Source organism: the organism of the source record quoted next, unplaced genomic scaffold, assembly GCF_019419815.1.
Source record: "Pyrus x bretschneideri cultivar Hongxiangsu unplaced genomic scaffold, Pyrus_bretschneideri_v1 Contig49, whole genome shotgun sequence".
Classification (NCBI taxonomy): Eukaryota; Viridiplantae; Streptophyta; class Magnoliopsida; order Rosales; family Rosaceae; genus Pyrus; species Pyrus x bretschneideri.
The window spans coordinates 827,476-842,245 of NW_025999786.1; the positions used below are offsets into that span (position 1 = coordinate 827,476).

Here is a 14,770-nt window from a genome sequence, read left to right on the forward strand (position 1 = left end):
GGTAAGTACTCAACAAGTAAACGGTTATACGAGTATGAATATAAACGATTATAAATAAATAATCGCGGTTATTCGCCTGTTATAATCATTGCACATCCCTAAAAGTGAACTGAAACTCGGTATACTGCATTGATAAAATCCCTCAAATCCGAACATTCTCCACCGAAGCATTGAAGCTGGTCCCACATCTCTGATGGGGTCCAACACATGTTTCCCTTCAAACTCCTGCTTCTCCTCCTCCGTCAGATCAAAAATGCCTTCACAACCATCCAAGATGGCGTTCATCAGGTTCTTTGGCACTTGTGGAAAATAAAAAATATAAAAATACAAAAGCAATAATTTTGCCCGTTTTTCGTTCTCAGTACTACAATATAATAGTACTTACGAAAATTAATTGTAGGATGTAGGGTGTTTAGGGTTATACTTACGAAAATAATTTGGCACTTTGGACCGCTGTTCAGGATTAGCAGATGCTGTGAGAAGAGAGAAGTCAACGGCCGGAATTGTTGCTGCCTGCTTCTGTATCTTCTTCGAAAGCTTTCTGATCATCAAGGGGATTATTATTTTTTGCGTAGGTATAGGTGGAAGGATAATGAAGTTGCCGTTGGTGTCTTGTGATTCCGTAATAAGCTTTTTCATGGTGGTCAGTTTGGGTGGTTGATGATCGTGCGAAACTTGTGACCAGTTAACCTTAACCATTAGATCAGTTGCAGCGATTAAACTAGCTAGAGAGAGAGTGTGTGAGGCAACAAATGTGAGAAAGACAAAGTGGAAATGGCGGTGAAGAGGGAGGGAGGGAGAGAGGGTGGGGGTCCATATATATCCAATGATGCAGAAATATAATTAAGGATATAATGGTCCTCTTGAACAAACAGAAGAAGCCTGTCTCGGTCTTTGCAATTTTCATAATAAACTATTGCATCTTTCAACTTCCTGCAAATTGTAGGCCTTGATCAGGACACTTAAACTTACGTTTTTTTAGTCAATTGACTTTCGATCTCAATCTTTGTGTTGGTAAGTTGCGACGCAACGACACAGGTAGTTTGTGGTTACGTGGCTTCCGACTCTACATTGCAGTTATTGTTTCATGTTGTGCTTATTGGCTTGATTTTTTTTAATGCCGTTTGCTTTGAGTATTATATTATCCTTCAGTGCCACTTAATAAGAAGCAATTGAACAAACAAGCAGTAGAATAGTACACCAAGCTAGTACAAAACAAACTACCAACAATGTATCGAAACAGCCTAATAGGACATTCCATTCTCGCAAAATAGAGTCAATATATAGGAGCGCAATGGTTGATTTTCAGGGAGCTCAACCGATGTCTAATACTGAAAATAATTGAATTGAGAACCACCACAATCCTTGCGGTTGTTATGCTCCCTCTAAATAAAATACACAGTAGCGTCAACACACAACTTCTGCACTGTAGACGAAACAGATTTTCTGTTCCAAAGACCAGCAGAGCACACATTAAAAAGAGGTCAAGTGAGCCTTAACCATGGTACACCGCACCTTAAAATCACTGAAGACCAAATAGCTTGAGTAAAAAGGCACTCAAAGAAGAGGTGACAACGGGACTCCATCACACTAGAGTAGAGGATGCATGGCGGCACAAGCCATATTCTATTCAAAGTAGAAAGCTTGCATTTAACATCCAGTGTAGATTATGACTGAAGCTGCCTCATGAATTATTAGTTGAAGCTGCCCTCATAGCGGTCCGTCTTATCAACCTCTTCCCTACCTTTTTGCTTAATTGGAAAATTAGATATCTATAATACATGCAATAATCACAAAGATGATTTGGTTATACCGTTACACAAAAAGGCTGAGATTGTTTCGTGAAGAGAGAGAATCCACCTTGGATTCTAACGATTATGTAAAGCACTGAGAGTGTGAGAATTGGAATAGATGAAATGAATATGCTCTGCTAGATTTGCAGAGGCAAAAAATTCTCTCCATTGTTATCCCTCTCAAATTTCTATTCTTCAATTATTCATTTAAAACCAGATTTTCTAGCTTATAACAACATGGCCTCAGAGCCAGGTTCGATCATTTAAATCTGGGCGTAAAACTGTGAATCTCTTGAGCTGAATCGAAGCTCGATGAAGATCGCCAGAGCTCCGTTATCATCTGAAACATTTCAACCCATTCAGACCAAAGATGTCTGGATCTGAAGGCTCAGAAGTGAGAACTCCAATTTTCTCTAGTGAGAACTACAAGTTCTGGAGAATCAAAATGGTGACAATTTTCAAATCACATGGGTTGTGGAATCTGGTTGAAAAGAGAGTTATAACTCTTGATTCAAAGAAGACAAAGAAGATTGAAGGATCATCAAAGGATGAGATCGATGAAGAAAGGGTCATTGAGTTGATGAAAGATGTGAAGGCTCTGGGAATTATACAAAATGCAGTTTTTGATCAAATTTTTCCCACGAATTGCCAACGCTGAAACAACAAAGATGGCATGGGATATATTGTACAGAGAGTACCATGGTGGCAATCAGGTTAGATCAATAAAATTTCAAACTCAAGCATAAGTTTGAATATGCTAGAATGTGTGATGATGAGTCTTTATTTGGGTATCTTACAAGACTAAATGAGTTGATTAATCAGGTGAGAACATTTGGAGAAATTCTCCCTAATGAAAGGCTTGTTCAAAAGGTTTTGATTAGTCGTAGTAAACCATATGATCCTATATGTCTGGTTATTGAGAATACAAAATGTTTGGAGACTGTAGAATTACAAGACGTTGTTGCAATCTTAAAGAGTCAAGAACAATGGTTTGATTTGCACATTGTTGATACAACTGAGAAAGCTTTTGCCTCACTCTCTATAAATCCAAAAGAGCAGAACAAAAGTGGTTATCATTCTAGTTCATCCAGATTTCAGAAAAATTGGAATTCCAAGGGTAAGAAATGGGAATCGAAATCAAAGTTTCAACAGAGATCTCATGTGAATACTTACGATAACGTGAATTCACCTCAATCAATGAGCCTAAAGGGTACAAAACCTCAGTGCAAGGTGTGTTCTAAGTATCATTTCGATGAGTGTAGGCACAAAAGGAAACCTAAATGCTTCGATTGTGATAAGTTTGGTCATTGGGCTAGAGAATGTACTACATGAAAGGTAGTGCAAAAGGCAAATAGTGCAAGTCAGATGGAAGTGTCTGGAAATTTGTTCTATGCTAATAATACAATTACTGACACAAAAATAAATAGAGAATGGTATATTGACAATGGTTGTAGCAACCATATGACAGGGAATATGGAGCTGTTTGTTGATGTGAGAACCAATGTTGTAGGCAAAGTTCAAATGCCAACTGGAGATCATGTAAATGTTGCTGGAATGGGATCTTTAGTTATTGACACAAACAAAGGTAGAAAGTATGCCAGAGAATTAATGTATCTCCCTGGTTTAAAAGAAAATTTGCGTATTCTTGGTCAAATGGATGAACATGGATACTTCTTGTTATTTGGTGGAGGGGTGTGCAGTGTGATTAATGCTCCATCATTAGATTACTTGGTCATTAAAGTGAAGAAGAAAATGAACAGATGTTATCCACTGACTCTTCTACTTGAGAATCAAAGTGCAATGAAAGCTAGTGTCACTCACTCTTATGAAATTTGGCACATGAGACTTGGACACCTACATTTTGGTGGCCTTAAGTAATTGAGAGACAAAGACATGGTTCATGGCTTGCCTCAACTTGAAGATCATAATGGTTTTGTGAAGGTTGTCAATATAGGAAACAACACAGAGAAGAGTTTTCAAGCAATCAAGTGCAGAGATCTAATGCTCCACTTGAACTCATCTATGTTGATCTATGTGGACCTAGGAAAAATGATTCAATCGCTGAAAAATAAGTTCTTCATGCTCTTAATAGATGATCTTACCAGAATGACTTGGGTATGTTTTTTAGATACAAATCTAAAGCATTCGATTGCTTTAGAAAATTCAAAGCTATGACATAATTGCAGAGTGGTTTCAAGATTAGATGCTTGAGAAGTGATAAAGGGGGAAATTTCAAGTCATCTGAACTTGATATGTTTTGTGAAAAAGAAGGGATTCAAAGACAGTTCAATCTAGCACACACTCTATAGCAAAATGGAGTAGCGGAGATGAAGAATAGAACAGTCATTGAGATGGAAAAATCCATGTTACATGATAAGGGAATGCCATATCATTTCTGGGTTGAAGCAATTCATACATTATGGTATATACTGAATAGATGTCCCACAAGGGCTCTGAATAACATTACACCTTTTGAAGCATATTTTGGAAGAAAACCAGATATTCATTACTTAAGAATATTTGACGCATTATGTTATGTGCATGCTCCAAGTGAACACAGACAAAAACTTGAGCCTAAGAATTTCAAAGGAGTATTTGTGGGTTTTGCAACCTGTGAAAAAGGGTATAGAGTGTTTGATCCAATATCCAAGAAACTTTTCTTGTCTAGAGACATTGTTTTTTATGAAGAAGTTGCTTAGAATTGGAAAGAGAATTCAGATCAGTCTCCTCTCACTGCTGGAAGATTTATTTTTGACAATTCTAATATTGAAAGCAATGAGAATATGGTGTTATCTCCTGCATCACCTACATCACCTTCACTTGGAAGAAATCTGAGTGTTGAAGACTTTGGAATTCAGACTAATCTGTTCTCTTTAGAGGAATCTACAAGCAAATTAAGTCATGATGAGAAGAATACTCAGGCATTTGATCATATACCATTGAAATAAAGGAAACTAGATGAGGCATTGGCTTAGTGCAACCTGTGTATCTTGGATCCAGAAAAATATGAAGATGATATTTGGTTAAAGGCAATGAAAGATGAATTGTTTATGATTAAGAAAAATGGTACCTGGAAGCTAGTGGATAGGCCAACTGCAAAACCTATTATAGGGGTCAAATGGGTCTACAAAACCAAGCTAAACCTTGATGGATCAGTTCTAAACAATAAAGCAAGGTTGGTTGCATATGCACAAAAGCCTGGATTAGATTAGGGTCTACAAAACCAAGCTAAACCTTGATGGATTAGTTCTGAACAATAAAGCAAGGTTGGTTGCATATGCACAAAAGGCTGGATTAGATTATAATGAAACCTATGATCCAGTTGCTAGGTTGGATACTATCAGGACTCTAATAACATTGGCTGCACAAAAGAGCTAGAAATTGTACTAGTTAGATGTAAAGTTTGCCTTCTTGAATGCAGTTTTACAAGAAAAAGTCTATGTTGAGCAACCTAAAGGATTTGTAATCGAAGGCAAAGAAGACAAAGTCTACAAACTACATAAAGCCCTTTATGGTTTGAAACAGGCACCAAGGTCCTAGTATGGAGAAATAGAGACTTATTTCTCATAATGTGGCTTTGAGAAAAGCTTCAATAAACCAACACTGTACATAAAGGCAAGGAGAGTAGACATTTTGATTGTCTCTATATATGTGGATGATATAGTATACACTGATAGTTGTAAGTCAATGCTAGAAGAGTTCAAGGAAGACATGAAGAAGAAATATGAAATGACATATCTGAGACTTCTCCATCACTTTCTTGGGATGGGATTAATTCAAGCTAACTTAAGTATCTTCATTCACCAGAAAAAAATATGCAAGTACCTTGCTGAGCAAGTTTAGACTAAGTGAAGGAAAGTCTGTAACAACTTTTCTTATAACAACTAAGAAGCTAACCAATGATGATGGAAGTGGACCTGCGAGTGAAGAAATGTATAAAAGCATTATGGGAAGTCTCTTATACCCTACACGCCACAAGACCTGATATAATGTATGCAGCAAGTCTATTAGCTAGATTTATGCATTGTCCTACTAATAGACATTATGGAACTGGAAAAAAGGTTCTCATGTACATCAAGGGGACTCTAAACTATGGTTTGGAGTATGTGAAGGGAAGAAAAGCTTGTCTAATTAGTTATTGTGATAGTGGTTGGGGTGGATCTTTGGAGGATAGCAAGAGTACATTAGGGTATGCATTCTCCTTTGGCAGTGGTGTTTTCTCTTGGGCTTCAGTTAAGCAAAGTTGTGTTGCACTATCAACTGCAGACGCTGAATACATAAGTGCATCTGAAGCTACAACTCAGGCAATATGGTTGAGGTTTGTCCTAGAATATTTTGGAGAGTTACAAATTGATGAAACCCCCTTCACTATGATAACACATTGCCATCACCAAGAACTCTGTGTTCCATCAAAAGACTAAGCACATTGAGGGGAGATATCATTTTATCAAAGATGCACTACAATAAGGCATTATTGATTTAGTGTATTGTCTTACAAAAGAGCTATTGGCAAACATCTTCACAAAGCCACTCGCAAAGGATCGTTTCAGTTTTCTCATAAGCTTGCTTCGAGTGAAATCAGCTTTAGACTTAAAAGGGAGTGTTGAATTGTAAGCCTATAGTTGATTAGGAAATAAGTTGTGTATCAAATAAGTGTATTCACTTGAGTTAAAATACCAAGTGTGCAGCTCAAATGTAGTAAGGCATATAATGCTAGGTGTAATGATCCTAGAAATTAACTAGATGTAAGGCTGAGATTGTTTTGTGAAGAAAGAGAATCCACCTTCGATTTTAATGATTATGTAAAGCACTGGGAGTGTGAGAATTGGAATAAATGAGATGAATATTCTCTGCTAGATTTGCAAAGGCGAGAAACAACCTTCTAAAAAATTCTCTCAATTTTTATCCCTTTCACATTTCTGTTCTTCAATTATTCATTCCAAACCAGATTTTCTAGCTTATAACAACAAGTGCTGCCTAAAAGTGACCTTCAATAGAAAGGAAGCTTCCACCAGTTCTAGGAGAAATTATAAAATAAGCACTTTGTTTTAGTCACATGATGTAATTTAATTCTCTCAAAAAATTTAAAAATCACAAAAAAATTTCATTTCGTTTCTTCTAAGTTTTGAAAAATCTGAAGTCACAAATTGTACATGACATTTGTATATGTAAATAAGAAATATCTTATGCAAACAACCTGGTGAAACTTTAATTTTCTACATACATGACGTTGATGTAGTCTTATACATAGTCACAAAATATGCGAACAAATAAAAGAAATTCAACTACATAAACATGCCTCATTAGAAGTTGATATTGCTGCTTGTTCCATCTTAGTTGCCTTGACCTCATTGAGAACATCTCTAGTCCATTGGGTAAGGTAGGTCTCGTTGTGTCCTATTTTGCCACTCTTGTAGATGGACATGCATCGACGATCATCTTCTCCAAACTCGCATGGGTCCCCAACTGGATCCCGCCATGCACCTTTGTGTCTCATGCCCGACCAGCTAGCGATCCAATGGAACACGTATTGTCCTACCCCGGCTAGCTTCAACCAACCTTTGGGGAAGAACTCCATCACACTACTGTTTCTGTTCATTAGGAACATATTAGTTAACTGCGCACCATGCGGAGATACCAGAACGTCTGTCCTGCTCATTATCTGCACCTGAATTCACCCAATCATATATAAACTTAATTATGTTGATATAAGGAATATTTAAGCATGTTTTAATCAAATTTATGTACATTGCATCATTTTGAGAGCCGGTTAACAATGGTCAACGCTTTTAAACATACTACAATTGGACCTCACTAACCTTTACTATCACATGGCATTCTGAGTATATTAGTGCAATAATATACGATTATGTTGTTGGAAATTATATACTATAAGTAATATTATAATATTCAATTTTTGTATGAATGAAAAATAAGAGTCATATGTCATAGTTGAATTCAAATTCATGAGTTGTATATATTCGTTGGAACTTTAGGCAACGGTCATAACGTTTCAAAAAGGGTGGCTTGAGTTCTATATAAACACAAGCATCCCACCTGTCTAAGAGGATTAAGATAAGAGTTTTCTCCAATGTCTTAGTAAAAATTCAAGTCGTGTCTTGAGAGTTCGGAATATATGAAGTTCGCCAGAGTCCAAAGATTGAAGTGCTTTGACTTCAGATTATAGATTGTTGAATCTTGGGAGACAGACGCCTACCGAACTACAAGCACAAGAATAGGGGCAAAATTCAATATTTCGGACATTACATTTATGCAAGCCTCAATCTCCAAGTTTGTCAGTTTTTCTAACTTTCTCTTTTGTTGTTTATATTAATCTCATACATAATTGATGTTGTGAATTTCTTTATAATTATTATTATTGTAATTCTTGCGTTATTTTCTATTTTCTAATATTGCTCCAAAAATCTGAAGACAAAATTTCTTTATGCAATAATTAGAAAAATATGGATTTAAGAAATAATTATATTGAGAAAGTAGGAAAGAATGATTTGAATATATGTTAGTGAAACTATTGTTTAATACTTTGAAACGCATGCATATTGCTGTGAAGATATTGTTCTTGAATTTCATTAAGAACGAAATGGGCAGTTTGTTAAGGGATTGTTTATTTAATGTTTTTTTCCATTTAACATTATTGTTGTTGGTTCAATACTCTAAAAATTAGACATTGAGAATGGCGATCAGTTCTTATGATATGTGATTAGTTTTGCCATTTCCAAATTTCGCCAACTGTTGTGCTTGTTAAATGGTTTCTTAACGATGTTGTTATGGAGTGATTCCTCTAAGAGAATCAAATTGATATGCAGTATTATGAATCCCATTATTTAACATGGAAGATGGTGGCTTCATGATCTAGACAAATCTTGTCTTGATAAGGAAGATGCAAACCACTGCATATATTTTAACGAAGCCATATCTGGGCTTGATATATCAGGTTGATGCTTGGTTAATTGGTGTTTAAACTTGTCAAACAAAAATGGTGCTTCTAACCAACATAATCAGTTATGATTGGTGAGGTTCGTGGTGGGCTGAAACCAGACATGATTTTCTATTTGAATGGATTTATCTGTTTAAATAACAAACAGATGCCAAACAATATGTGAAGGTCTCCAAGTTTTCTCAAATGGTACGAACACAAGGATAAGGAAACAAATTGGTGAACCATTCGGTCACTGGTTATGGACAGAGATGGCGTGGTCACTAGTTTGGTTCTTTTCAAACTATAACCATATCAATTGCAGTGATAGTGTTGTTTAGGATATAGAAAAGCTGGAGATTCTGGTTTCCAAAAAGATACGATGATAACAATTTTCATCATGTGGTTAATTGCTGCAATTATTATGAGATCCGTTTAAAGGTCATGTTCTGTGTATGTCTCCTTTATGAAAAGAAAGACATTGGTTAAGGCCAAGTGAACGCCAAAGTGGTGTACTAGATTCATACAAGTTCATGAAATGGATCTTTTTCCCAGAAAGGAGATGTGTTATCGAAGTAGAAAATGATGGTATTGAAATATGTCAAATGCCCTTTGATTTTTCTACCAAAGGGAACGTGATGGTTGTTTGATTCTAATTTGAAATGAACATGAATATTTTATTTATTTATGAAGAAATATCATGAATGTGTAGTTTGAAAAGAGAACTGTGAAAAAACGTGCAGAAAACCACTCAAGAAGGTATTAATGTTATTATTTGTACAAGCCTATGCAACTCTTTGCAAAAATGTGTTATTAGTGCTATAGAGAAACAGTTTTAGGCTAGTAATTGGCACTAGACACTACCGTTGCTAGTAATTAGTGTAGTGTTAGAATTGTAAAGGAAGTGAGACTAGTATGAGTATTAGCAAAAGAAGAAGATCAGTTTTATGATAAGCAATCTTACAGTGCCCATGTTAGTCATGGATGAAACCAAAGGAAATTCATTTGAGAGGAATTATACACTGGAAGTGTGGGGGTCTTTGGGAAAAGAAAAGACTAGACACTAATTAGACATGATGATGCTTATTAAGTAAGCATATGAATGGTCATGCATATTAGTCATAGTAAGGCAAAGAATAAATAAGAAAGAGTAATTTGCATGTAAAAGAGATAATAAGTAATATCTCTTATTATGAATGACTTTTAACGTGTGAAGAGGTTAGAGACCTTCTTTCAATTACCTTAAATGTGGGGGGAGTCTACTTTCTAGAATTAGCAAATTATTGTGTAAGGCCTACCATATGTTTTGAAGACTTAACATTGGAAAACAACTACTCTCGTATCAAAATATAATTTCATAAGATGGATTGTGCACACCATTAACGATAGTCAACCTAAATGGTACCAAATATTAAAGGTTTGACTAAAGAGTAAGTTGATCATCGAGGGGAATGAGGCTAAGGCCAACACAACTAATGAATCAATCTGATGGAAACCTAACTTAGTTGATTGGAGATCCCATGGTCGAAGTTCAATAGGCAAACTAGTTGGGCATGATTCAAAGAAGTTAACACACTATATACCACATTCCTATGATGGAAGAAGTGTGTTGTCTGCAGAAGATTCAGGATGTATATTTATACTTGAGGACAATGATATCTTATAAATAAGAGGAATATTACAGAGTATTCTTAATCAGTGGTCACCTATGTGAGAGTAGAAGTGGGTCGCTTCTATGAGTATGAGATGGCTAAATTCTCTAAAGCTCTCATGAATCTGAGATTTGTTCAGGACCAAAATGAACACAACCGTATGAACCAGAATATATTAGGATTAGTGATGTGTCTTGCTTATTGTCTCGGTTTACTACTACGATGAACAGTTCAAGATTCCATATTCACTACGTCACCAAGTAAATCCAATAAGTATTCACTAGGGTAGGTTCAAGTCCCAAAAACACCTTTCCCGATGCATCTCTTGTCCACCTGTACTCTCAAATTCTTTCTAATTTTTCATTCATGTGGGAGACTATTGGAAATTATATATTATAATTAATATTATATTATTTAATTTTTGTATGAATGAAAAATAAGAGTCATGTGTCATAGTTGAATTCAAATTCATGAGTTCTATATGTTTGTTGGAACTTTAGGCAATAGTCATAATGTTTCAAAAAGGTTGGCTTAAGTTCTATATAAACACAAGCATCCCACCTGTCTAAGAGGATTAAGAGAAGAGTTTTCTCCAATGTCTTAGTAAAAATTTGAGTCGTGTCTTGAAAGTATGGAATATATGAAGTTTGCCAGGGTCCGAAGATTGAAGTGCTTTGACTTCGGATTATAGATTTTTGAATCCTGGGAGACGGATGCCTACCGAACGACAAGCACAAGAGTAGGGGCGAAGTTCTATCTTTAGGACATTGCATTTATACAAGTCTCAATCTCCAAGTTTGTCAGTTTTCTAACTTTCTCTTTTGTTGTTTATATTAATCTCATACATAATTGATGTTGTCAATTTTGTTATGATTATTATTATTGTAATTCTTACGTTATTTTCATATTTTCTAATATTGCTCCAACATATGTGATTCTATTATTGAATCGTAATACAACAATGATGGTAAGTCATTTCATATAAGTCATTTTTGACCCCACTCGAGATTCCCACTCACAAATTCCTTACATGGTGATGTTAAACAATCGAGCATATTTAAATTGGTTTCACCAAGCAAAATCCACTTTCTTTACCTCAATATGTTCTCAATGTCGATGTTTTTATTTGTTTACGGAATCTCAAGGTGGATCTAAAACTTCCATTATATATATACTCTGCCACTCGACTTTCATTCATTAATTAATTGCCCCTAGCTACCAAACATGCATATGTTGTTGGAAATTTTGAGTAGAAATTTTATTGTCTCACATTAGTCACTATCAAAAGGTTCCCTCACTTTATAACGCTTTGTCCCTTATAGAAAGTGATTGGAGTGATGGACCATGAAAATCAAATTGAGCTCAACCTTAAGGTTAGGCTTTGGGATGTACTGATTAATTGATAATTAATGATGTGCCTTGGGTTCGGGGCTCTAATAATTAAATTCTTTAATTAATTACTTTTAATTAATTTCAGATTTAATTAATTTTTTTTTTTTTTATATCAACAGACTCATATTTTCATATGAAGTCTGAAGTGATGAAAGAACGCCAGAGAGCAAAGCACCCCTCTGAGAAGATGTCTCCCAACAGATGCATCGCATTTTCATACTTGTTGCGAACAGGCATGAACCTATTATATGTACATCAATTTACATGGCATTTAGAACACAGAAAAATAAAATTCTTCTTCTACGATCTCAAACATTCTTACCGAGAGAACCACAAAGAAATTTGCCAGAAGTCAAGTTTTCCAGTGCTGAAATTCTAACTTAAATTATTGAATCCTAGTGAAGCAGACGTCCATAGAACTACAAACATTTAGTAGAGACGAAAATTTTTTTTCAAGGACATTGTGGTATGCAAGCCTTGATCTTCAATTTGTCTGTTTAATATTGTTTCATTTTGTTCATATTTTGTTAAATTATTTATTCGCATTTATTATTTATTAGCACATATAAATTTATTATTAATTGTTGATATTTATCCAACATATATACCAAACGTTTACTACTTATAGTATCTTATCCAACAAAAAAGGGGTCAAATTTGTACAATATAAAATGAGTTGAATTATTAATCATCTGCTATCAACTTTATAGGGTTTTATAATTTTCACTTGTGAGATTCATACTCTTAACTCGCTAATTTAGGTGTGTGATCAAGCCTAACATATGTACATCACATGTGGGGTGATGTTGAAGTACAGAACTATTGAGCTCAACCTATGAACTTACTCACTCTGATCTGATAAAGAATTAATGTTGAAGTTCTATACTCTATGATCTATTAGCAATAGAAACAGTGGTTTCGAAATGAACAACTAGAAGACCTATTGACTTCAACAACTAATTTGCAAATTGTTGATCATATGTTGAGTAATGCTACCACATGGTATACCACAATTTGTACCACCTCTTTTTAATAGAGGTACAACTCATGCACCAATACAAGTAGGTCTTATTTTAGAGAGGTAATACAATTGTGGTATACAAAATGTTGTAAGTGGAGCATTTTTAAGTGAGTAAAGGTTTTTGAAAAATTAAGAATGCATGAAATACGCACCTGGTCACAAAAGGTGAGGTTGTTAGAGTAAGCCACCATCAAGCGACAGCCGTCCACCTTAGCACACTCCCTCTCAAAGATTTCAATCACCGCAGTGTCGTTTTTGAAGGATCTCGGTCCCGTTCTCATGAATAATGTGATTCCAATTGGAGGAATTACATCACGACGTTCATGTTCATGTTGTTGTTGTCCTTGTTCCAAATGATCCAAGCTGAAGCTGCCGCTGCTCACGTTACAGTACAGTCTGGCTTTACACCTCATCAAATCGTAAACCTCCATCCTCTTCTCTCTCGACATCCCGCCCTCGTTATGCCTCATCACCACCGCCTCCTCGAAACAAACCGCCCTCCCTTCCTCCACCTCCTCGAACACCTCCACATGTTGGGCCCCACCGAAAGTAGCCACCATCAAATTCCCCAGCCACACCCCCATCCTCCCCCTCATCTCCCCCCAGTGGTACAAAACCCACCGCTTTGGGATCTTACACGAGTTTTTTATATGCCACGCCATGAATGGCACCACCGCCGACAGACCGTGCCAGATGTTGTCGTAGTTGTAGTGGTTGTACGACACGAACGTTAGTCCTTTCATCAGTGTCGCGTTGTGGGGGAGGGCTTCGGGGTACGCAAGGGCGTATGAGTTCCAGGAGCCGTCATGGTTGTCGCGGCCTTTGAGGCAGAGGAGGCGGCCGTGGGAGAATGGCGAGGGGAATCCCTGGTATTGGACCCCTCCTTCTTCGTCCTGGTGGTCGTACATGGAACTCATGAACCACGTGTGGCCCTGGAGGGCTGCGGGGCCCGAGTAACGCAGGTCTTTGAGCGGGAGGAATGTGACCGCATGGCGATGTTTGTCGGTCATTTCCGCGGCGGCGCTGCTAGTGGTGGTGTTGGTGTCTCTTCGCCATCGGTGCATGGACCATGATGATGGCGTGGGATCTTGGGTTTGGAGGGATTGGATGTGGAGAATTATGAAGAGAGTGACGCAAGCTGAGAGGATATAGAGGGAGAGCTTTGGGGAACAGCAAGCGATGGGTGAGAGGGTAGGGCGGTGAGGTTTCTGATGGGGTGGTTTGTTATTAGGGTTGGACTTGGATGGAGACATTTCTTCTACTTCTGGAGTTGCTCTTGTCATGGCCATAACAAGAGGGAAAGAACTTTCAGCTGGATATATATGTAGTTCTGATCTCTCTCTCTCTCTCTCTCTCTCTCTCTCTCTCTCTCTAGTTAGTTTGTGTTGGCGTTTCTTGAGAAGAGAACGCACATATGTTGTGATGTAGAATTGAAAATTGTTAGGTTTTAATAATTCGGGAGATGTTATAAAAGGCAAAAGTTAGAGAGATAACTTTTGCTAGGAATAGGAGCGAAACAGGTGCAAAATATCATACGGTTTAGTTTTGTAACAATAACACAAAAGGATTGCTGGTAAAAAAGAGGAAGCGATGGATACTGATATTATTGCTTTCACTTCTTTTCTTTGATGTGTATTGTGATCACACACGAAGTGCTCTTATAGAGCCACATCTGTGAATGTTTACAAAATATGAAATGATTGTCCTTTGAAAATCCTCACATATCAACAACAGAATTATTCTCAAGTCTTCCTCACTATTAGCTAAAGCATGTGGGTATACATACATACATACATACATACATACATATATATATATATATAATGTTTTATGGCTTCCACAGATGCTTTGGATTAATATTATGCCTATCATGCCATGTTTTATTTCATTTTAAAAGTGTTATTATATTGTTGAGATTTATAAATTGTCATGTTCATTTATAGTTTACCTGCTCATCATGCATGCTTGCACTGGT

The 14,770-nt window shown here is 36.5% G+C and overlaps 2 protein-coding genes across 2 annotated transcripts; one reads left to right on the plus strand and one right to left on the minus strand.

The window, feature by feature from the left end:
* The first annotated feature begins 5,692 nt into the window (after positions 1-5,692).
* LOC108867864 (secreted RxLR effector protein 161-like) lies at positions 5,693-6,214 on the plus strand. Its single transcript, XM_018649623.2, has one exon. The coding sequence runs from the start codon at positions 5,693-5,695 to the stop codon at positions 6,212-6,214; it is 522 nt and encodes a 173-aa protein (XP_018505139.2).
* Positions 6,215-7,074: 860 nt separating this feature from the next.
* LOC103956133 lies at positions 7,075-14,078 on the minus strand. Its single transcript, XM_009368077.2, has 2 exons — positions 12,948-14,078; positions 7,075-7,461 (listed from the first exon to the last, which is right to left on the minus strand). Exons 1-2 carry the CDS (start codon positions 14,076-14,078, stop codon positions 7,075-7,077), a joined length of 1,518 nt encoding a protein of 505 aa, XP_009366352.2.
* Between the last annotated feature and the right edge of the window lie 692 nt (positions 14,079-14,770).

Excerpts from the sequence above, each read along its gene's own strand:
- LOC108867864 (XM_018649623.2), top strand. The coding sequence starts at position 5,693 with ATGATGATGGAAGTGGACCTGCGAGTGAAGAAATGTATAAAAGCATTA.
- LOC103956133 (XM_009368077.2), bottom strand. The coding sequence starts at position 14,078 with ATGACAAGAGCAACTCCAGAAGTAGAAGAAATGTCTCCATCCAAGTCC. Across the intron at positions 7,462-12,947 it reads ACCTCACCTTTTGTGACCAG|GTGCAGATAATGAGCAGGAC; the intron begins GTGCGTATTTCA and ends GGGTGAATTCAG.